Source organism: Tympanuchus pallidicinctus, unplaced genomic scaffold (assembly GCF_026119805.1).
Source record: "Tympanuchus pallidicinctus isolate F22 unplaced genomic scaffold, pur_lepc_1.0 scaffold1, whole genome shotgun sequence".
Taxonomy (NCBI): domain Eukaryota; kingdom Metazoa; phylum Chordata; class Aves; order Galliformes; family Phasianidae; genus Tympanuchus; species Tympanuchus pallidicinctus.
Genome location: NW_026294618.1, coordinates 4,740,130 through 4,765,229, shown reverse-complemented (window position 1 = coordinate 4,765,229; position 25,100 = coordinate 4,740,130). Strand labels below are relative to the sequence as shown.

Genomic DNA, 25,100 nt, shown 5'->3' with positions numbered 1-25,100 from the left:
TGGATCATGTCTATAAAAGCCAGGAATTCGAGCATCTGAACTCCTGGTTACTGAATTTCTCCCATCACCTTGGCTTCATGGACAGGAGCTTTAAGCAAAGGGAAAGGAGGAAAAAACGTGTGCTAAAAACGTCTTTAAAAGCTGCTCTACACATTTGATATGAAGATTTCTTTACAAAAATCCAGGAAACACTGAAACTAACAAAAGCTGAGAGGAGATGCAAATCCCTGGCAGTACTACGCGTGCTGCACTGTAACCCATCCCACTTATTTCAGCTACAGATTAGTTTCTATTTTAATTTTATTCCTTCTGCATAAATGATATTAATTACAGTAAATCAGCATAATTATCTCCTTCACTAAGCATCTCTGTCTCCTCTGATGACAATGTATCTCTCCCTTGGACCTCTGAACCAGATGGCTAAGGCACTTTGATACCCACATGCAGCACGGACAGAGACTAGATACGTATTAAAGTGAAATCATTAATTCAGCATCCTAAATATTCCCCAAGTAGATAAAACGTTTATTGCTCAAGCTGTCCAATCCCCCCCCGATTCCTTAAACAAGGTATAAACAGCTCAGAATATAAAAGCCTGTGGCCTTTCTTGATTTGTTAGAAAATGGGTGTACGCAGGTATGTGCACACGTATATACAGGTATGTAATTTGTGCCACAGGGTGTTAAAAACTAGTAAGGTTCACTAAAAATAAAATCAAGTTTTATAAAAGCCAGGCCAACCCTCCACCTCTGGGAGGGGTTGGTTTGGGGAAGACTCTGTCATGGGTTTGTTTCCATGTCACTGGGTTGGGCTCCCCTTAGCACTGCTCTCCTCAGCACAACGCCGGACGGCGGATGATTGTAAAGCGCAACCTTTGCTCAGTTCAACACAATAAATACAAATAAATACACTGGATTCATCCTGTTACAAGAGCAGCAAGCCTCTGCTTTGAACAGCTGGGTGAAAACCAAAGGCTGGGTGAAGACCCAAAGGTTGGGCGAAGACACAAAGGTTGGGCGAAGACAAAAAGGTTGAGTGAAGACCCAAAGGCTGGGTGAAAATCCGAAGGCTGGGTGAAAATCCAAAGGCTGGATGAAAACCCATAGGTTGGGTGAAGACCCAAAGGCTGGGCAAAGACCCAAAGGTTGGGCAGGATGCTCCACTGAGCAGCAGGCAGGACCCAACAAAAGGTTGGGGACATGGGAGCACTGCAGTGCCATCTCTGCCAAAATCCTCCTGACCCAAAAGGCAGAGCAAATGGGAAGTTCCTGTAGTGCTTGGGGCAGTGAGAGGAGCACAGCATGGTGAGAGCACACACTAAATGAATCTGAGATGGCAAATTCGTTTAACTCTCCTCCTCTGTGAAAAGAAGGGATCCAAAATATTACAGAGCGGGTCATGGGCCTGCTCTCATTCCCATCAGCAATAAATTTTGGGCTGATTTACACAGATACCAGAATAACAGATACAGATAACAGGATAACAGAACAGAAACCAAACCAGGCACTGATGCTGGGCCACACAACCAGAGGGCTACTGTTTTTTTAAATGAAAGAGTTTTTTGAGGGGTTCCTCATTACCAGATATGTTCCCTTCTCTGCCCATCTGGGATCATTATCTTGCCCTTTCACCATGCATTATGGAATATAGCTCTCACAAAATTAGACAGAATTGATTCTTTTGGGGACTCGTGCTCAGAGAAGCACTGAGGTGTAGGCAGGGTTTTGTAGCCACTAGAAGTCATGCCATAATTTGAACAACTCTCATCTCCTCCTTCTGTGGGAGGTGGAGGAGAGCAGAGCTCACAGTCACCCTACACCTCAGCATCACAACATGTAACACGAAACTATGGCTGTAGACCCAGCACCATGGCAAGGCAAGGAATGAACATGCCAGTCACCCAAAGCAGAGAAAAAACCCTTCATTAGTGTTTGCCACAAACCACAAGTTCACAGGCCTGCTTTTAGCCAGCTGAAGCTAAAAGATGGGGGCCCACAGCTGCGGCGCTTTGCAGCAGGCCACTCTCTCAGCTCGCCCAGGATTTCCTGTTCTCTGCGTTTTTCTGGCTCTTCTCCATGCGAATTGTGGGTCCTGCTTCTGACTTGGCAGCCAGGGCTGTGAGTGAAGCCAGGCTGGATGCTGAAGCAGAGAAGTTGCCACTCCTCCTGTTCTCGCTGGATGCTGCTCCCTGCAACCTCACGCCGGTGCTCCGTCGCCTCGCTGGTCCTGCGGCCTTTTTAACTCTGCCTGGTTTCATGAGCAATCCATAGCCTGGGTTGCACCTGAAGTACTGCTTTCCTCCAATGGAGCCATCGTTCTTCCCTTTGAAAAGAAACAGAGATCACAGAATCATTAACATTGGAAAAGATCTCTATGATCCCTAGAACCTCACCCCACTGTGCCCACATCCCTCACTGCCACAGCCCCATGGTTCTGGAACACCTCCAGGTTTGGTGACCCCACCACCTCCCTGGGCAGCTGTGCCACTGCTGCACAAAATGGCTTTTGCTCTGTGCGTAGGGTGTGCTGCTACCCAGCACTCGAGGAAACTCACGCAGGGCCCCAGGGCACTTAGGAGGAAGTTTTTCCCCTAGAGGGTGGTGAGGCACTGGCACAGGTTGCCCAAGGAGGCTGTGGATGCCCCATCCCTGCAGGCATTCAAGGCCAGGCTGGATGTGGCTCTGGGCAGCCTGGGCTGCTGGTTGGCGACCTGCACACAGCAGGGGGTTGGAACTGGATGAGCACTGTGGGCCTTTGCAACCCAGGCCATTCTGTGATTCTGTGATTCTTTTATTATCAGCAGCAGGGACAAGGATGGGGGGTTTAAGAGAGCCAGGGATTTAACTGGGCTGATTCTGCCTCAGATGAAGGTTGAGTCACAGTTACAAAATGCTTAAAGACAAGTTGAAGGACTGAACTAACACGATGCCTGAGAACAATATAATGCCAGAGGGCTATACTAATTATAGTTTTTGTCAGACTAAATGGATAGGGTTTTCCTTTGTTTTTAAGGTTAAAAACAATGCATAAATCTCCTGGCTGAGCTGCTCAGTAACAGCTCCGTGCAGAGTCATGCAGGCTATTACAGAAGTAGAGAAGTGTATGGATAAAGGAGCGACAACAGCAGCCTGGGCTGAAAGACAGTGCCATGCTGCAGGGAAGACTTTCGTTGAAAATAAAAGCTACTATGATGATGACAGACTTAGAAACTATTATACAGGAGGGCACTGGAAGCACTTTGTTCCTGCAGAACAAAATGCTGTATTCCCTCTTAATAGGTAAACAAGCAGGAAAGCAAGCACCATCAGTACAAAGCTTGTATGAGAGCAAACAAGAGCTCGTGATCAATGAACTCGACAGAGAAAGAAATCTTCAAGCTCCAGAGGAGCAGATAAGTGGGAGAAGCCTCCCTTGAGGAATGCATAAGATAAAAAACCCATCAGCTGGTTTTATATCCAAGTAAAAACATAGGAAGCAGCTGCAGTAGAACTGGCCTTGGTTCATCCCTGCCCATGGCAAGGCTTGGGACTGGATGGGCTTTAAGGTTCCTCCCAGTCCAAAGACACCAGCTTGTGACTGTGTTTCCCAAGGGAAGCTACAGTCTGCTAGAAGACAACTGTGCTCCAACAAATCATGCTCCATCCCTGGAGGTGCCCAAGGCCAGGCTGGATGGGGCCCTGTGCAGCCTGAGCTGGTGGGTGGCAACCAGCCCAAGGCAGGTGTTAGGGCTGAGCGGGCTTTAAGGTCCCTTCCAAGCCAAGCCATTCTATGTCTCTACAAAATCAGGGACCTAAATCTTTGTGGAAACAGAAGAATATCCAAAACCACCAGCAGCTGAGTCTTCAACATGACCAACATCTCTTAGCCACAAGACTCTTCCAAGGAAGGCTAAGCTGATGCTCACCGACTAGTCAGTGGACCAGACAGGGAGGGAATGTGACTTCAAAACTGCAGTGAGTCTATAAATACATACATTCTTAAAATAAAGCATGAGAAAGCAAAGAATTCAGAGAATAGTGCCTACAACTTTCAGAAGGATTGGAGCTACAGTTTGCTTTCTGGGATGGCAAATCCAGGCAGTTTTCTGTACCCAGCTAAAAGCACGCAGTCTAGTTTAGCTTTTATGAGCACACCACGCATGGGAAAGATAAGTGCTCATTTAAATGGGAGTCCTGGATCCTGGAGACACTTCTTATCTTGGGGAGCAGCTCCAATCTCAGAGAAGCATGCAGCAGAATGTGGGCAACTCCTTGAGACGTGCTGATTCACCAACCACAGCCTGCATTGCAGCTTTAGAATTTTGTAGCTTGGCTAAAAGAATTTAAATAAGCAGCTTTGAGTGCTCTTTATAAACCACTCTCTCACTGTGAAAGTCAATGTTATCTAATGGTCACTTCCTAGGAAACATTTCTTCTCCGTAAGAGTGGTGAGGCTGCCCAGGAGGTGGTGGAGTCACCGTCCTTGGAGGTGTTCAAGAAATGCTCAGATGTAGTTTTGAGGGCCATGGTTTGGTGGGCAATACTGGTGGTAGGTGGGCGGTTGGACTGGATGATCTTAGAGGTCTTTTCCAACCTTGGTGATTCTGTGATTCTATGATTCTCCTGAGTCTTCCACTGGCACATCCTGCCTGCTCTTGGACAACAGAGAAAACGAGTGCCATGAAAGCTGATGTGAACCTGTGAAGGGAAGGAACTGTGAAGCCTGAGGCTCCAGTAGAGAACAAATGCCAGCTATCACCTCCTTTCCTCTCACCTCCGTAGTTTTAAAGTGCTTCTTCCCCAATCATTGCTTTTCTGCACCACGCTCCAATGACACATGGAAGCAAATCTTCTCCAAGAATGGTACCCTAGTTTCTAAAAATTATTTGTTATATAAAGTCTGGGAAGCCTAAAAGTAAGAGTCAGGAAGGAATGACAAAAGAAACTCAACAAAAAGTTTGACCACCTCTTTTTCCTGATTGCCAACATTACAACAAACACCGCAAACTCCAAAATGCTGCCTATGTTGCACTCAATCTAGAGCATCTTACCTGAAGGTAAATCCAGTTCAACACCAACCCACGTTCCCTCCTGGAAATCCGTGGGCCCAATGTATCTAACGATGCCTGTCTTGTTTGCACCAACAGTGACGTATTCTCCCTCTTTCAGCCACTCGGGAATCTCATTGCCATCTTCAGAGTCAGAAACTACTTCCAGTTTTTCTTCTGCCATCTCTGACCCGTTATGGCTCAGGCCATGTGCTGCAGATGCGCTCTTTTCTCCTTCCTGCTGCTCCTCCTCTGCGTTTAGTGAACACGAGGGATCAGTCCCCAACATGCTGGTGAAGGACTTGAGCTCTGAAGTTTTGACTTTCTGGATTTTGAAGGGGGAGGCGGCAACGCTGGGCTGGGACGATTGGTTGGGCTGAACCTGTGGTTTGGGAGCCCCCAGTTCGGAAGCCCCAGAACTTGTTTCCTTTCTCCTGACAGCCTGTCCTGCTGACTCCATCAATTGTTTAGATGACTCCATCCTTGGAGCAGAGGTAGAATGAAAGGTTTTTGCATCAGTGGCTACAGAGGCATCATTTGCCTGCTCACTGTGAGTCACAGGAGATGCAGAAGATTTTGACTTCAAAGCATCACTCCCATTCACTTCAGTGCTGTCTTTTGATCTTGTGTGAGCACCAGGAAGGCTGGGGGTGGGTAGACTCTCCCCCTTACTGTTGAGACAGCTTTCCAAAGGACTGTCCGAGTGTCCCGGCATGTCTGAAGATCCCTGAGCCACAGCAGGAGCTGGGAAGTCACTTAGGGCAGGTGTCTGTCCCCCTGGCTGAACCACAGCATCACTCCCTGCTGTGAGGGCTTCAGAGAGGGTGGCTGTTGATACACTGTGGGAAAAGTACCCGCTGGAGGCTTCGCTCAGAGGACTTGGAGGCCCTTCCTGGGAGTCCTGAGCCTGGGCATCTCCCGTGGGCTGCTGCAAAGGCATTTTGGGCATCTTTTCGGGATTCTTTTCCACCTCTGACATCCGTACCGCAGCTTCGAATGGTCGTTTCCCTGCTGCCTCTTGGTTCAGCTGAAACAGAAGAGGACAGTGACCATAGAACTCTGATATCCAAACTCTCTGGGTCTAAAGGGCAGATACAAGGTCTCTGAGAAGCACTAAGGCCTCCGGCATATCTACACCCCCACGTAGCCACAGTCTCCAGAAGACGAAGTTGATCTGAAGTCAGCTTTACAAATCTGGCAGGATTGTCAGCTCATTTCTTCCATTAATAAGAAAAGCAATGACTAAAAGAAATACGCTCCCCAATATTTACTGAAAAATTATTTATATTGCAGGAATGGTCATTTGCTGTTTGAATAGCAGGATTTATACGAAATGTGAAACAGTCATGATCTATAAGCCTCTCTCAGTTATTTGGCTTAACTTTCAGGACTGATAAATCACAGCTTTCCAGCTAAACTGTCATTTATGTTCCCGTTCCCAAATGCCATTCCCACCTCACTGTCACCAGCACCACACACTTCCAGGGTATGAAATTAACTGCACCTCATGAGATTAACAGCCCATTTTAGTGATGTATTTCTTGGCTGTAAAGTTTACTAAATCTGATAGATCAATATCTTGTGCCAGCTCATGTACTCTAAAAGATTAGGATGTCTCTAAATCTCTTTGGGAGGGAAGGAGGTGGCTGCTAATATGAAGAAGAAAAAGTGGTTGGAGGAAGGCAGGCGTGGACCTACCTGTTAACTCTCAAGTGCACATACTTGTTTACTGTTCAAAATATTGTCTTCTTCCCATTTAATACTAAAGTGTCCCAAACAACAGGACTTGCACCTTGTTCTGAAATATCTTTCTCACTGGGAACTTAAGTGGCATTCAGTGAAAGAGGGATTTGATTGAATTACAAGAGCTTCAGGAGCCAAAGCTATTGCTAAGTAAGATATAATACAGAAAAGTTGTTTGAAACATTGCAGTGGATTGAAAACACTTCCAGCTTTTCTGCGGAGCGGGTGCTGTAGATGTGAACTCTGGAATTCTGTTCTTTCTTTGGGCTTTCCCTTTTAAGCTGTGTTCAGATAACACACATTTTACTAAGACAATAAAAGCACAGTGGGAGAAAGCTGATTTGCTATTCACAAGACTGAAGTTCTGCTGAACTGTGGGAGATCATAGGGTCTATTTTCTGCCCTGCTTACAAGAGCCTTTTTTCAAGCCGATATCATGAATTGGCTCGAAATGTAAAATCAAGAATTAAGCTCAGCACTCAGAATAACAGACTCGTTCTGTTTATAGAAAGCATCAGGGCAAAGCAATTTGTCTTTTAAAGCAGCAAAACAGCTAAATGTTAGCTACTTAACTGCAAATACAATCATATGATTAGCCAGGCTTTTAAGTATAGAAGCACAGCCAGCACCAGAGGGGAGACTTTAGCAAGACCTAAGAAAACACAGCAACGCATACTGCATTTAATTGTCTGACCATGAAGTGACAGCAAAAGTGCCACAGGCTTACGTGGCTTTTGCTGCCTCTGGTTTTCAGTGATGTGAATATAGAAACTGTTTCTTAACACGCTATGGTGTGCTTACCTGCTTTATCTTTGCAGCACTGGCATCGATAGTGGCAGACTGAACCATAATCCGTGGGACAGCCTGCAGGAGTGAAAAGCAGGGCATCGTTCAATAAGGGGTTACACATTGTCCAGCTGGTAAACGCCAGAACTGACATCTGAAATTTTGGGATTATCATAAGGACCAAGCATTAATATCCTAACGTGTTCTGCTGACACACTCTGAAGGGGCAGATGAATGCATTAACCAAAGCAACAGAGGCATCCCTGAACTTCAACTACAAGCACAAATTCACAGCACAGACATTTCTTACATGGAGCGATAAAGGGCACAGCGTTGAGCAACCAGATGGCAAAGAGGTCTGAGGTCACTCTGCTTGGTGCAATCCTCAGCTCCAGTCCCTCCCCACAACTTTCTCCTTCTCCAGTACCTCAATTTAGTTTAGATTTTAGCCATGCTTACTAATTTGCTAATGACAACATATTGGTCCCGTGCCAGAAGGACTGCTTCTGTGCTCCCACCAAATTCTCTCTTTCACAACTGGGCTTTGACACGAAGGCTTTGACTACAAACGTTGCTCCCTATTCAGTGCTTGGCGCTTTTGCTTTTGAAAGGTTTGAAATAATCACTTGAAGGCATCTCCTGAGACAGCAGCAGCCAACTGTGCCACAGGGCCATAACTCTGTTACTTGACTCACTGCCATGCACTGCTGTCACAGGAGGGAATGGGACCACCCAGTCAATGGAGGACCTTGGGAGCGAGACACGGGAAGGCAAGAGAGGAGAAAAAGGCTGAAACAACTCTTCAGCAACATGCTGCAATTGTAGGTTCATGCTTAAGGGAAAGAACTCCTTAAGGGCAATTAGGGAGCAGTCTGCTTCTTTCCTTTTCTTCTTGTTCTCCTCTCTCTGAGGCACTTGAGAACTCCTTCTGCAGAAACACACAGGCAGTGCCCATCTCCAAGGCATACTTCCAGAATCCAATTTACAGAACTGAAACTTTCCAACTGAAGAGTGAGGTACTCTTCTCTTGCATCCTTTCTGAGCAAAGTGAAGTAGGAATATGATTGACTGATCCTCCCCCAAAAAGAAAAACACATGGGGACAAGAACAGCTATGCAGAGATTGCCAGGCATTAAACAAAACCACAGTTGTTCAAAGTAAAACTAAGAGACAAAAGACAGACAGAAACAACCAACAGTTTCACAGTGGATCAAAATAACCTTTTTTTTTTTTTTGGTAGAGACATTAAAGCTTCAGCTCAGTGAAAGGAAGCAGGAGGAGGGGGTGCTCATCTTTAAACTTGCTAATTGGAAGTATACACTGAAGGGGGCTCAGAGCACACTGCATCTATGCGGTATGCATGGGGAACGAGCACTATGTGACATGGGCAAGAAGCAGATGGCAACCAGAATCAAAGAAAGCAATGAAGCCCCAAAATAAACAAATTTAGGGCTCATCACCCAGTGGTGTCTGGGGTCTTCAGATTCCTCTGGCATAAATCTTCAGATTCCTCTGGCATAAATCATAGAATCATAAAGGTTGGAAAAGACCACTAAAATCACTTAGTCTGACTGCCAACCTATGGCCATCAGGCCCAAAGTAAAGTGGCAATCTTCTAAGACAAAAGCATGAACCTGAAAAATGTGACACTGATTTGCACCTGATCTCAGAAACAGCTCAGAGCAGTGAGGTTCAGTAAGTACTCTGACGTGTCCAGAAGAACCAACTTGGACATGCAAGGATAACTTAACTGTCATAACAGACAAGTGTTTCACTTTACATAGACTAGAGAGGAGAGAGATTCACTTTCTTCTAAGAATACACTGCATGTTTTAGTTGTAACAGAGGCTTATAAGCGTGTTAAAGCAGCTGGAGTACTTGGCAGAACACTTATCTTTATCTGTCTTTGAAGCACGGTTGGCCCATCTTGGAAAGCAGCACAAAGCCAAGCTGTTAAATATCACCTTCTAATTAAAAGAAATCATTAGGCATAAGGCATTAGGGCTAATCCCTGGGCAGGCACTTCCACAGCACTTCAAATCTTTTGCAGAGGGACATGTGAACCTCAGCCATGAGCCAGGGCCCTTGAGTTCAGATAATCCCTGTTAAATACCTCTGCAGCCCAACACACCACACACTGTTTTCTGGCACCTCAGAAAGGTTGTGTAAAGAAAAATCACTGTCCTTGTTGTTTCTACACTGCTGTGTGTCATCTGGTACAGAAAGGGAATGATACAGAAGGGGAATTTGGAGTCACAGACATGGAGCTGTTGGAGTGCATCCAGAGGAGAGCCACAAAAATGATCCCAGGGATCATTTTTGAAGGATCTCCTGCAAGGACAGTCTGAGAGAGCTGGAGCTGTGCAGCATGGAGAAGAGAAGGCTGCGAGGTGACCTGAGAGTGGCCTGTCCGTGTCTAAAGGGGAGCTGTAAGAGAGGAGACAGTCTTTATCAGGATATGTTGGTGGGACAAGAGGACAGGGGGAATAGTTTCAGACCAGAAGAGGTGAAGATTTAGACTGGATATAAGGAAGAAGTTTTTTACAGTCAGGGTGGTGAGGCACTGGCACAGGTTGCCCAGAGGTGGCTGTTCCCCCATCCCTGCAGACAGCCAAGGTCAGGCTGGATGGGCTGTGAGCACTGATGGAGCTGTGGGTGCCCCTGTGCAGTGCAGGGAGTGGGACAGATGGACTTCAAGGGTCCTGTGATTCTATAATGAGCACCAAGAACTACAGCCAGCTCTGAGCTCTCATGCTGGTACCACAAAAGAAAATCCCTTCCTCTGCCCCATTTTGCCCCAATATATATGTTCCACCTCCAGGAAATGCATCATTATGAGAGACTCAGAATTGGAATAAGAAGAAGCAGTTAATGATAATTCTCAATGCCTTTGATTTCCTTTCCTCCCTGGAAAACAAACAAACAGAGGAAAGTGTTGTTCTTTGTGGTTGGATTTGTTTGTTTTTTTATCTCTCAAACACCTTAAGTCTTGCAACATGTAAATCCATGCAATCTAAAAAGTAAATACACCCGTTACACTTTAATCATTCCTCATCAATTGCTAAGATGATGCTCTCCTCCTGAAAGGATGACAAATCTCCAAACTCCTATGTTAACTTTGCCAAGCAATGTTTAGAAAAACATGGAGAAAAAAGCAATTACGAGAAGTGGCACTTGCCCAAGTTTGGTGCTGACAAGAAACAGATGGGCAGAAACACCCTCACGAGGGGAGCAAAGGTACTAAAACAGATCTTTGCTAGGAAATGTAGTGAAGTTACTCGGGGGGGATATTCCAAACAGCGCGTCTGATTATCTGTGAAGGCATTTACTGGATGCAAAATATTTCTGAACTGAGAGCCAAATTTTGTCATAAAACGTGTGCAGATATTGACTGTGAAAGCAGACACATTTAGGCAAAGGCAAAACATGACCCTTTTACTGCGATAATTCTTGGCACAGTTCCTTCCACCAAGCTGACAAAACATGGAGTACGAGAGGACATGAAAGCAATACACTTTAAAGCATCTTTGAACCTCCATGGAATAAAATTTGTCTTTTTCCTGGGAGCTGCTCCTTTGTACTGCGAGTTTAGAAGGATTTCTCAGTGTTTGCACAATAATTTCTGGTCAGATTGGAGGCCAAAGTGAACGTGCTTTGGGGTAACGAAAAGCCACATAATTATCAGCGATGAGAGAAGTTTGATGACATCAAGCTATGTGGGGTGGTTGATGCACAAGACAGATGGGATACCATCCAGAGGGACACAGACAGGCTGAGCAGTGGGCCCAGGTGAACTTCATGAGGTTCAACAAATCCGAATGCAAGGTTTGCACCTAGGTTCATACAACCCTCACTGCCAATACAAGTTGGGAGATGAAATAGCTTCAAGCTCAAAGAGAGGAGATTTACGTTAGATACAAGGAAAAAACCTTTTACAGTGAGGATGGTGAGGCATTGGCACAGGTTGCCCAGAGATGTGATTCCAGGGTGCCTCATCCCTGGAATCTTTCAAGGCCAGGCTGGATCAGGTCCTGGGCAACCTGATTTACCAGTGCATGTCCTTGTTCATTGCAGGGGAGCTGGACGAGATGACCTCTAAAGCTCCCTTCCAACACTAAGGATTCTACGATTCTATGAAATCTAGAGACCAATGTGGTATGTTGGTGAGCTCAAAAAGCAAACTTGTATCTCATTTCACTTACAGAAGCATTAAAATTTAACTTCTTTACAGTGAGGTGACGGAGCACTGGAACAGGCTGCCCAGGGAGGTGGTGCAATCTCCTTCTCTGGAGATGTTCAAGACCTGCCTGGATGCCGACCTGTGCGACCTGCTGTAGGGAACCTGCTTTGGCAGGGGGTTGGACTCAATGATCTCTGGAGGTTCCTTCCAACACCTACAATTCTGTGTGATTCTGTGAAAATTAACCCTAAATTGACTTTTTCATCCCATGTAGTACATACATATAATGCAACTTCTTCAAAGGACTCAGAAAAATACATTTTGTCTTTCACTGTCATGAAACATTTTGTAAAAGGATTCTGATGACAGTGGCTGACGGATTCAGTGCAGAGCCCTTTACCTTGATTTTACCAGTTGAAAATTGTTCATTGTTAATAAGCAATATGCAGTAAGCAGTGGACACGTGCATCCAAAAATTACCCTCCAAGCTCCAGAAATCATAGAGTCACAGAATTGTAGGGTTTGGAAGGGATCTTTAGAGATCATCAAATCAAACCCTTCTGCTAAAGCAGATTCCTACAGTAAGTTCCACAGGAAGGCACTCAGAAGGGTCTTGAATCACCTGTGGAGAAGGAGACACCACAACTTCTCTGGGCAGCCTATGTCAGTGCTCTGTCACTCTCACAAGAAAGAAATTATTTGTGATAATACAGAACTTCCAGTGTTCCATTTTCTGCCCATTGCTCCATGTTCTATTGCTGCACACCACTGAAAAGAGCCTGCTCCCAACGACTTGACTCTATCCTACAGATACCTATAAACAGTTATGATACCCCCTCTCAGCCTTCTCTTCCCCAGACAGATGAGCCCCAGGTCTCTCATCTTTCCTTGTACAGGAGATGCTCCACGCTCCTCACCGTCTTTGAAACTTTCCGCTGAACTCTTTCTAGGAGATCCCTGTCTTTTGAACTGGGGAGCCCAGAACTGGACACAGCAGTCCAATATGGCCTCACCAGTGCAGAGTAGAAGGGGAGGATCACCTTCCCAACCTGCTGGCCACACTCTTTTTAATGCACCCCAGGATCTCGTTGGCCTTCTTGGCCACAAGGGCACACACTGCTGGCTCATGGACAATCTGTTGTCCACCAGCACGCCCAAGCCCTTCTCTGCAGAGTGCCTTTCTGAAGGTCATCCTCCAAACTGTACTGATGCATGTGGTTATTCCTCTCCAGGCACAAGACTCTACGCATGCTCTTTTTAAACCTCATCAGGCTCCTCCCTGCTCAACTCTCCAGTCTGTGCAGGTCTTGCTGAATGGCAGCACAGCCTTCAGGTGTGTCAGCCAATCCTCCCAGCTTTGTACCATCAACAAACTTGCTGAAAGTAGACTCTATCTTATTGTCCAGGTCATTGATGAAGACGTTGAACAAGACCAGACGTAGTATTGACCCCTGGGATCATCGCTAACTATGGGCCTCCAACCAGACTCTGAGCTGCTTACCACAACCCTCTAAGCTCTGCCAGTCAGCTAGTTCTCAATCCACTTGTCTATCCACACTTTCTTACAAGGATGTTGTGGGAGACGGTGTGGAAAGCCTTGCTGAAGTCAAGATACACAACATCCATTGCTCTCTCTCTATCTACCCAACTGGTGAAGACAACAGAGAAGCCAGCAGGTTGGTCAAGCATGATTTCCCCTCGGTGAAACGAACTTTTTTTTCCACGTTGACTATTCCTGATGACCTTCTCTTCCCATGGCTTGGAGACGGCACCCAGAACAAGTTGTTCCATCACCTTTCCAGGGATGGAAGTAAGGCTGACTGGCCTGTAATTTCTTGGATCGTCCTCCTTGCCTTTCTTGAAGACGGGTGTGACCTTGGCTATCCTTCAGTCTTCAGGCACCTCTCCCATTCTCCAAGACCAGCCAAGGTTATAACTGAGGCACCTTATAAGGGTATTATCAGAAAAGTCCACTGCTGCTGTCTCTGCCTTACCATCTGCAGACTGAGCTCAAGGACTGTCAGTCTGACAGTAGTACATTCTCATCACCATTTACAAACAGCTACTGGAAATTTCTCCAGCAGGGCATGACAGTTGCCTCATTAAATGTGGATTTAATTCAGTTCTGAGCAGACAGGATAAAATACTTTCAAAAGACACACAGCAATTCAGTAAGAATTCTGAACAAAGTCAACAAAGTGGAGAGTGGTGAGGTGCTGGAACAGCTGCCCAGAGAGGCTGTGGATGCCCCGTCCATCCTTGGAGGTGTTCAAGGCCAGGCTGGATGCAGCCTGGCCTGGTATTAAATTGGGAGGTTGGTGGCCCTGCATGTGGTGGGGGGATTGGAGATTCGTGATCCTTGGGGTCCCTTCCAACTCAAGCCATTCTTTGATTCTGTGATAAAGATCCACCCAGGCCCAATGTTCCTACTTACTCCCTATTTTAAAATCATTTTAAAGTCATCAGTTATTCCAATACAAAATCTGCAATCCTCAAGAAGATCCAAAACTCAGAAGTTGTATTTGTCAGTTTGTTTGTTTGTTATTTTTCCTAAAGAAACTATATTTAAATATCAACCCAAACTAAAACCTTTTTATTTCACCTTCCTAACATGGAACATATTAGCCTGTAATAATACTTTTGTATTCCACATTTTTAATGTACTTTGTGCAAAATTAAACATGCATCATTTCCTATACAGTTATTTCCAGGCAGAAAGATTAAAAGGGCAATTTGTTACCATTTTCAAGGTTAGTTCGCAAGGAGGTTCCAGAGGTTTTCACTAAGCAGTTTAAAAGGCCAGGTTTCCATACTCATTCTCATTAAAAGCTATATGAAAGAGGATGATAGGGAAAATTGAACTTATAAAGAAACCAAAACACAAATAGCTTAGTCACAAGATCCAGACACATATGAGCCCAGCCAGGCACTGAAGGTCTGTTGAACTATACTGATTATAGCATCCCAATGGCTCTTTATATGAAAAATGCCTTCTAGATTTGAAAGAAGGTTCTCCAAGGCCATGTTATTTACATTTGATTAAGGAACGTAAGTTCTAGCAATTATGCAATGCACCATATACACCCATGAAACTACTGCTATTTTTTAATCCACTGCCAGAATAAGTCTTTTCTCAATTCAGAAAGCTTTTCATTAACTGCATTTCATTTGTTTTAGATTAATTACTATGTCTGTACCAGAAGGTGAAAGAACAAATTGAGAGCTGTCCTTTCCTCGTGTCACATGTCTGGATTTCTATACCACAAAACAAAAGCAAATTAGATTAGTGCATGGAAATTCAAAGAGTTTATTTATTCCTTTTAAGACAGCTGTGACTCCAGATCTCTCTTGGAAGTCATGTGCTAAGAAAGACGTTTGACCATCCAACAAGGATTGAATGAAGGTGACCACTTCTCAAACCATGCCGGTTAGAGGAGTTTGCTTTAGCCACAGCAATGTCAAAAAGCAGAAAGTGAAATATAATATGTACATTTTTAATGTCAGAACCCAACGATGCCTTAAAATGTGATTATACAGGCAGTTCCTGGAGATCAACAGGGTCACAAGGTAAAGAACAGCAATTCTGCTGGGTGCACACTGTGAAAGCCTCAGCACCTTAATAAAAGAGACAAGCGTCGAGAGCGTGCATGTAATGTAATTATGCACAGATAGATGAAACTGATTCTCCATCCACCTGCATATTTCAAGCATTTTAAACTTTTCCTGATCAGCAATAAGGAGTGACAAGGCTTTAAATCTTGCACACTGTGCTACTAAGCTTTTTAAAGAATAGACTGGGAAAATAAAAAGCAATTGCAGTAATCCGAAAAGGGTTTAAGCTGTTGTGTTTTATTTAATTATTTTTTACTTACAGCATACTGGCAATTAATTGAAAAGCAGCAGATAACTGATAAAATAGGCATTTTCTAACTTAAAAGTATATAAACAGCTTCATCAGAAACCAATCTTTTAGGTACATAAACAGCTTCATCGGAAGCTGTTCTGCTAGTTACATAAAGAATCCTATTATGCCAAATTAATTCAATCTAACTAATTAGAGAGCAGGAAGTTCTTTCAATTATTTTATGTGCTGTCTGAGAAACACACTTGAATACGAGAGCAGATTTCATTAATTGCGGTTCATTATTCTCCAGATTAGTTACTAAACTTGCATCAGAAGGTCAAAGACAGCAATTTTGTTAGCTGCCACCACCTTGCCTGGCATGGCTCTGCCTTTCTGAAACTACAAACAAAAACAGCACTGGGAAAGACCATCTCAACAAGATGTTACGATAACCTACATGCGCTCGTTTACTTGGTGGAGGAGTTGGAGAACCGTGGGGATGTGGCACTGAGGGACATGATGAGTAGGCTTGGTGAAGATGGCTTGATGGTTGGACTAGATGACCTTAGAGATCTTTTCCAACCTTAATAATATTGTGATTCTCTGATTCTACCTTAAGATTGATCCCAAGCAACAGCACGCGATTGAAATAAGTTGCTAAAATAATAAGATTAGAAGCGTATTTTCAGAACAAGTGATGACAACTCCATCTTCTGTTTACTTGCCTGGGATGTGATTTGGTAACACATCCACCTGGACAGCTGCTTGGTCATGATGAACTGAGCTACACTTCAAAACTTGCAGAAATAATTAAGAGCTGCTCACTTCAAAATGATTCTCTAAAGTACTTCAATCAGCTGTGAGACTCAGCCTAGAAGATGCAGCTCTGAGCAGACATGCACAGGAACCTAACCCTGACAGCTGAACTGTAACATATCAGGGATTTAATAGCACAGCAGGGCAGCCATCTAGTTCAGTATGGGTCAGCAGCACTTTTATGGAGTGGGCTTTAATGACAATAGATGGTTACATGCTCTCAAATGCTGCAACAGACATGCACTGAAAAGAGAGCTTGACAAGAACTCTGGAAATTCTTTGAGTTGTTTGATGAACTTGGAGAAAGGAACCAAGTGACCCACTTCACTTTTTGGTATTTATGTTCAAAAATCTGTCACCACCTATCTGCTCATTTGCATTTAGCCAGGTAACAGTGATTTAGATCTTTCCATTTTCCTTGAGAAGTGTTGCTTTAGTCACCTTCAGCTCTCTGAATTTGCTGTTTACTGTCACAGAAATCCAGCAATTCCCTGTTAAGAGGTCAGATTCCTTTGAAACTGCAGCTGAAATATCCTTTTGGCTTCATCTCCCTGTTAAGCTTTTTGTAGTTCACTGCCTACTCTCCTCCTGCACACTCAGTTATGTCCCCTGTAGCTCCATATCAAAGTGCAATTCTTTCATTGAACTAAGCCGTACTGTTCTGTATTTTCTGAGATGCAGCAATGTCATTTTTGTGCCCTCCTCACTCTGCACTATGGCACAGGCATGCAGGAATTACCAGCGTGCTGTCTTACACGGACAGGTTAGTGATAAGGCGTTACAGCCGACTGCCAAGCACTGACCCCATTGCAGGCCCTGAGCACACAGCCATTTGTCACTGCCACCACTGGAATTCTGGCCAGTTTTTAACGCTTGCAACCACTTCTGCATCCTCAAGCAGTTGTAAGGAAGCAGCAAGAAGGATTACGAGAAACGATGATTCGCTTTTCAGTGTCATATTAATGTGCATCAACCCCTTTACTCTGTGGTGCTGAGGGACAGTGGGCATGGTAGGGATGGGTTGGGGTTCGACTGGATGACCTTAGAGGTCTTCTCCAACCTTAATGATTGCATGATTCTAGGATGCTCAAGCCAGTCACTACATGCATGCATGCACCATCACACATTCATTTCTTGTGCTGCTTGGAGGAAGGTCATTCTGGAACAGCTCCTTCAGTTTCTGCTCTTTCGTGCACTGTGATTTCTAACAGGAGTGAAGAAGCTGTGTGCTTACTGAGAGAGCTCTGAAGAATATCTATGCAGCTCTGAAATCAGTGAGGTTTGTTTGACTTGACTTCTATTACAAAAGTACAAGCAACAACTAACTTAGAGATTTCATTTTGTTATACTGATTCACTGGTCACAGAAAACTTCAGGCTGACCTGCAACATGCGTTGAAACATCATACACTCCTGTTTATACATTAGCTTTTCTTCCTTAAAACAGATTAGAGATAGCATTCCTGCCTACTTAAAACTTGCTGTGATCGTGATCTGATTGAGTTTCCATAGTAATCCATAATATAAATTAAAATTCCTAAGGTAGGTAGCTTTGTAGTATAAAAACTGACTTGAAGGCAAAGAACTGCAAGAGTGATCTTGAACAGTAGGAAGGAGTGGGAACAGGTGGTTAGACTAGAGGAAGGAAATTGGGCCTCACTTCTCAGCTCAGCTCTCATTGATTCAGTGAGAATTCCAGCAGTGGTAAAAGGATCTGAGTGCAATTGTAAAGAGCACCTATTTGCATCATCCAATACCCAAATACCTTTAAGAAAGTCACTGTCTTCATTTTAATCAGCTACATTTCTCAGATGTGCTAGGTTTCATGATCTCAGATTCTTCACTGACCTTGTTGTAAGCAAAAGGCCACGTGAAAATGTGAAATGCAAAGTTAGTTGACATTTGGGAGTAAAACTTGCTCATTTTACTTCACAGAGAAATGGTCGTGGTCAAACTAAGAATGTTCTAAATTTGCTTTATTTTTATTTGTACTATGTCTATCACAAGTTCCACTAAAACTTAACTGTGTTTTTAAGCCTTTGGTTTTGGCCTATTTATCTTCTTACTATTTCACTGTACTTCCTGCCATGACAAAGCAATTACTTGCAATCATAGAATCATGAAGGATGGAAAAGACCACTGAGATAATCTATTCCTACCATCTATGCATACCCCTTAGCTGCTCTTCAGCTGTAGCAACCAATAGGACAGAATGCCTGGATCATACCACAAAAATGAGGGATTATTTTTTTGTAGTTTTGTTTTAGAAAGACATCCTTTAAAACACTTGTCTGCACATGAAGAGATGGGAAAGGTCTATGGTAACAGAAAACATGCTTCCAAAATTACAGATGAAGACAAGTTTCTGTCTATGAAGAGTTAGCTGAATGCTTAACAAGGCATGGACCACATGGGCTGCCATACACTTTAGAAAGTGACATCTGGCTCCAGATTTATTTTCATAACAGTTTTTAAGTATTCCAGGTTTACCCAGAAGAAGGCTTTTTCTTTATAAATAAATGTCAGTCTCTCAAATTAGGAAGAAAGTATCATTTATAGTGGGATTCTGTTATTTCATCTGCTTTCTTTAGGAGATAGTAGAGTTTTGCAGTCAGCTTGACCATGCATGAGCTACCTTTCACTGCACAGAAGTCACAAATGGAGCACATGAAGTTTTGTAGCACAGAATCAAAAAAATCAAAGCTTCTCTGGAATGTGGAATAAATGAGAAACAAAAGCAACTGTACGCAGCAGAAGGTAGAAAAGGGTGACCCAAGCTGGGATAGGGGAGAAGGAAGATGGTAAATGAAATAAAGGATTAAAAATAGAATTACATTTTCCACTTGGCAGTACACAAACAACACTAAGTGCACTTCATAAATTTTACTATTGTTGCTGCAAATGGGATTACCATCAATCATGCTGGTAGTGTACTTGGCACTTCTAAAAAGCCATGTGGGCTGACTGTGTCAATAAGTTTAACAGCTCCACTGTCTCTGCACAGAATGGAGGGGAAATGCATCACAAGGCTTTACTATGACGAGGAGTTGGGTTTGCACTGCAACAGCAAATAAAATGGTGCTCTGTTGCAAGTCTAACAGCACTCATCAATATTACTGCATAGCCAGTCTCATTTAAAATCTTACCTGCTGTGCAAGAGGTGAGGTCTGCCTGCCCTTCTTCTCGTCTCTAACAGGAAAGAGAGACTTCAGCAGCTTTGGCATCTGAGGCACGAATGACTTGACAGGATTCAGGTAGGAAGCAGCAAGGCTACCCAGACCTGTTAGAAAAATGGAACAGTGTGAACAGATATGCTATGGTGAAAAAACAAAGCTATCATTTTAATTCTAGAACTACATCTTCCTGTAGTCAGTGCACTAACCAAAGAAAAGCAGTGAGTGTTTGCTCCTTCCTAGAACAGGATATATGAATTTGGGTAATTTTGGAAGTCATTTTCATCACACGGTGTGAAAAAGCTTGCTGTTTGCTGTTAGAAACACAGAACTGCTTACAACTTGAAGAAGCAAAAAAACAAATCACCTGGAAGCAGAACTGAAAAAAGATGCTAACAACACAAAATTCTGCTAACAATTACAAAATATACTGAGGAAGAAAGACGAGGAAATACAAACATAAAAAAAAAAAGTTATGGACATTCAATTCTTCTTGATAATACTGCTGCTTTTAATACTTTCCCTTGAGAAAACCTAGTTAGAAAGAAACCCTCACTCTGTATCACTCCACTCTCAGTAATACATCAGGCACACTCGCTGCAAAACAACCCCCCAGCTCTAGTGCTAATTATTTTCTAAGACATTAGTAGGCTTCTAGTCTTGGATGTTTTAATGACCTAAGAGATACATGTTTTGAGCCCAGATAACTTCAGGCTTTAGAAACTGAGCTTCTGAGATCAAGACTGCACCTGCAGAAATCAAAGACAACTTTAAACATGCCTATCACAGAGAGGAAGCTGCGTTGCTTTGGAGGAGAAACCCGTATCTCTGAAAGGTGCTTAGATTTGACAATGATGGGGTGACTTCACTCCATCTTTACGACAGCTGCCTTAGCTTCAGGAAAGCCCGTACCTGCATCAGGGGAGTGGTTCTGCTGCCCGGAGCCTGGCAGAGAGGTACGAGTTGGACTAATGCCCCTGCTGGAGTTTGTGACACCTTGGGATACATCTTGCTGACTTTCCCATCGGCCCTAGGGAGAAAAACAAAAGTTGTATTTTTCGAAGTTAGCACACCACCAGCAAGACTTACACACCATGCCAGCTTGCACAGCGCCTTCGAAATGTTACAAACGTGCAGAGCTGAGGAAAGACCCTTCCCCAAGGCACTTTTAGTTGAAACACCCAGTGCTGCTAAGATAAGCACCCTCAGCTCCCATCTGCAGCAAGGCACAGGAAGAATCTACCTAGAGACCTTAAACTTATGACAGTGCACCGAACTGTGCAGCTGTACTGGGAGTTGTGTATGGTACAACCAGGTGAAAATACAACAGTTCTGTTGGCTCCAAATTCCTAAATATTCTGTGTATTTGCTCAGGAAGCATTCATGAGTGAAGTCTGGCTGAAGTGCCAGTGAGAAGGGGTGAGGACAGACAGAGCTTGGAATAAGAAAGTAAATACGACCTTAGACCTGAAGGCTGGATTTTAGTGCTTAGGGTCAGATATGGCCCAGGGGAGCTTCAGGTTGGACATTAAGAACAAATTATTCTCAGAAAGAGTGGTGAGGTATTGGAACAGGCTGCCCAGGGAGGTGCTGGGGTCACCATCCCTGGAGGTGTTCCAGAACCATGGGGATGTGGCACTGAGGGATGTGGGCAGAGGGCATGGTGGGGTGGGCTGGGGTTGGATTTGGTGATCTCAGAAGTACTTTATGACCTTAATGATTCTGTGACTCTATTTCTTCTACCCCAAGCTTACCAGTGACAACCAGTGACCAGTTCAGTGACAAAATTTCTTGGTGAATAGAGAGAATCTCCAAGCTATTGCTTCGTAACAGTGCGTGATTTTCAAGAATCTAAATGGCAGAATCATATTTTCCCATCTCTATCATATTCTAATATAAGAAAAAGTTTCACTTTTTCAAAATGAAAAGTTGTGAAGACAGGATGGCATTAAGGCAACCAAACTGACACAAACTGGATTCTGATCACTCTGCTGGTGAAAAGCTATGCCATGGTTTCTAGTTCTCTATATTATAGGGTGTCTGCATCTGAATCGTGGTTGTAAACACTTGCACAATGAGATGGCACAGTGAACATAATAGAAAGGATGCACTACGGGTGGAGAAACTTGCTGCACTCATGACCAGAGATTTTATGTATTTTTCTGGATGGAAGAGAAGGGAAATACACCATTTCAAGAAGCTTCACAGTGCTGAACAAAAGGAAATAATCTGACCTTGAAACAGAAAAATGACAGGCAGCTAAACTAATCTCAACTGTAACTTGAAGTCATGAATGTTTCACAAATAATAAGTAAGCCAGGATAGAAGGAATAGATTTCTCCAATGGGTTGAAGGTCACACTGAGCAGCTCAGAGCAAAAATCGTTTCCATTTGGATCTATAAGCCAGTCCCAAAGAAGCTGTCCTGCTTTGAATAGCAAGTAATGTACACTTTTGCAGAGCAGCACTTCACACCTTGAGTAGCTGTTTTCTTACATGTAGAGACAACAGGCTCTGCCTCTGTGAAGTAACATTTGGGATACCTAAAGGGTAATGGATGTCTGAGTTGACTGGAGGCAGTCACCCTGGGTGTCAGAACTGATGTAACTCAGGCTGCGAGTAGCAGCAATACCAGGGTTTGTTTAGTCTTGTATTTTTGAGGACGTTGGAGTTTAAGCCCTCCTTGAAAGCTTCCTGCTCTATCACTGTAGGTGACAGAGCTCTTCTACCCGTACCTGAAACCCCCCATCTTAAGTGTTATCCTTGACCTGCAACTCTCACATCTTACACACATCAAAAACTCATGGCTATGTCTGGAAAATTCTTTCCACAAAAAGCTCCTATGAAACAATCTCTCCTACTGCACTGCACAGAAACCCCCTTACTGTGGGTTTTGCCATCTTGCATTTCAATTGGTGCTGATTTCTTTTAGGTGACCTTACTGTGTTGTCCTGTTTACAGCTGAAACAGTGTTAACAGCACACTGATATACATGCTGGTTGCTGCTGAGTGATGGGTGCACACCTGGAGCGCATCCATTCGGTGCCCAATGTGGGACTCAAAGGGTTGAGGCAACAACAGATTTGACCAGAGTGTATTAAAACAAAATTGTTCTAAGTGGTAGAATAACTTAATGTCATAATGTTAGTTTTTCCTTTTCATAGAATCACAGAATGGCCTGGGTTGCAAAGGCCCACAGTGCTCATCCAGTTCCAACCCCTGCTGTGTGCAGGTCACCAACCAGCAGCCCAGGCTGCCCAGAGCCACATCCAGCCTGGCCTTGAATGCCTGCAGGGATGGGGCATCCACAGCCTCCTTGGGCAACCTGTGCCAGTGCCTCACCACCCTCTGGGGGAAAAACTTCCTCCTAACATCCAACCTAAACCTCCCCTGTCTCAGTTTGAACCATTCCCCCTTCTCCTGCCACTGTCCACATCCACCGTTTTTCCAGAGATTGTTCAGAATTTTTTCATGAACCCATATTACTTAATACCTTACTTGTTATATATGTTCTCTGGTACGCTGTTTACCACTTTTGGGGTGTGGATTAAGGTTATCATTTTTTTATATGCTGTAACACTGGTCAGATTAACCCGGTATTTGTATTTGATATTGCAGTCATCTTTGTACTTCAGGAACCATATCTTGAACACTATTAATAATTTCTCTCTTTACTTTGTGTCCTTGGGGAACCAGGCTGTGGGAGAGACAAGTGGGAATGCTCAAACCAGCATGTTCCTATTGCCATGCTGATTTAATGTGTTTCAGGCTTTTCTTTTTTTAAATTGAAATAACTTTATGAACATCCTCCAGGTACATCCAGCCCCAAGACTGGATAGTGGCAGAAAGCGTGGAATGGCACGGCCAGCATCCTGAACAGTGGGCACCCTCAGTAGTTTGGAAGTCCTGCAGTAGGTGTTTAAAGCCAGAGTGGAAACTTCCAGTGATTCTACACTATGCTCAAAGTCTTCCTTTTTGGGATGTTGAGTTTTTCTTTAAGTCCACTTTGCTGGCTTCCACTGATGGATTAGTTGGCAGGAGAGCCAAAATTCCCAGATGAGGAAAATCTCAGCGTAATTCAATCTCCTGTGATGCACCAGCTCAGTGACACTAAGGAAGTTTACAGAAAGTAGAATGTTTGGTGGGATATGGTCACAAGACTAAACTGTGAAAAGAACCATTTGGTTTTGTTACTTTTAGGACTGGTAATGGCATCAGCCTGGTAGATGGTGGTCTAAGGGAGAGGGGAAAGCATCTGAAGGCTTCTTTTTGGACAACATAGCAAAGCTTTTTTTCCTTTTTAATGATGATGACCCTCTTACTAAAGACAAATGGACAAAGATGGCAGGTCCTAACAATTTTCTATCCACAGGCCATGTCTAAAGGGCTTCTTGATACCACAGAGATATCAAAAATAGACTATGTGGGGAAAGCTTGCAAACTTACTAGAACACTGACTCAATGTAGGTAAGAAGCAACTGAATCATTCTGTGAATCATGATTTATTGAGTCAGAAGTGCCCTTCCTTGACTGTTCCAACAGAAATCATTCAGACAAGTACATCGGCTTTCTAGACCTGTTTGAAGAGTGATTCAAAAAAATGAGAGTAAATATGAAACAGAGCAAAACACTTCCAGAGGATTCATCCTGTACAAAAACAATGGCAAGACGTAGTGACTTTTTCCTTAGGAAAACAAACAAACACTTATTTTCCTTAGGATCTTTAAGAAATTTTACTTCAGTCTTGACATTACAGATGACTACATTTCCTGCATAATGTTAAGTATTTTACCAGACTAAATAAAACACTGGCCCTGCAAGCAGGAATGTGCACTTGAAAATAGCATTTGTCTGGCCAGGTACTTAAAATATGTTGGGTTTTCAAATCAAAAATAATCTGTTTTAGAGAAGAAGGATTATCATCTTACGTTGAAGGTCACATATATTTAGAGACAATATGACGCTCAACTCTTGAGTTGACCGTTATTGATTTACCATTATAAAGTAGGTAAATCATGGCAGCACACAGAGAAACATATCTGCGAAAGAAAACACTGGGAACAACTGGAAGGGTCAAGTGTTGTGCTAAAAATCTAGAGGGGTAAAAGGCAGTTGATGAATGAAAGATTTTACTAAGTTGGTTTGAAAGATAACCCGCCTCAATCTCTCAAAAGAAAAGAAAAGTAAGGATTATTAACTGCATTGATACCAAGTTGCCAAGTTTCAGACATGCACGCCATACAGCACTCTCACTGCTTTGTGTGTTCACTAACTGGAGCACATACACTTTAGGTCTAAGCAACTTGTATCATTTAAATGCTGGGAATCTCTGACCTGATCTCTGGGAGCTCTCTGGTGTCAATGCACTGAGATATTCCTTAGGTTTTTTTTTCAAAATGTGCCACATCACACCTCTCCTCCAGTTCTGCAATGAGGCTTTTCTGGCTTTTCATGGGAGCGTGACCACATGTAGCAAGAAAGATTCATCTATGACTGCACTATGAGCCCAGGTCATAATTCTGGTCTACCTACCT

At 43.7% G+C, this 25,100-nt stretch overlaps 1 protein-coding gene across 2 annotated transcripts in view; it reads right to left on the bottom strand.

Moving 5' to 3' along the window:
• Positions 1-1,906: 1,906 nt before the first annotated feature.
• KIF13B (kinesin family member 13B) overlaps positions 1,907-25,100 on the bottom strand; it is a 120,781-nt gene continuing 97,587 nt past the window's right edge. For both annotated transcript variants that reach the window (XM_052690865.1, XM_052690874.1), the window contains exons 36-40: positions 20,480-20,597; positions 19,541-19,674; positions 7,571-7,633; positions 5,030-6,053; positions 1,907-2,322 (exon numbers count right to left, since the gene is read on the bottom strand). In XM_052690865.1, the coding sequence (XP_052546825.1) occupies positions 2,027-2,322; positions 5,030-6,053; positions 7,571-7,633; positions 19,541-19,674; positions 20,480-20,597 (1,635 nt within the window). In that variant the 3' untranslated portion in view covers positions 1,907-2,026. The remainder of the gene's footprint in view (positions 2,323-5,029; positions 6,054-7,570; positions 7,634-19,540; positions 19,675-20,479; positions 20,598-25,100) is intronic.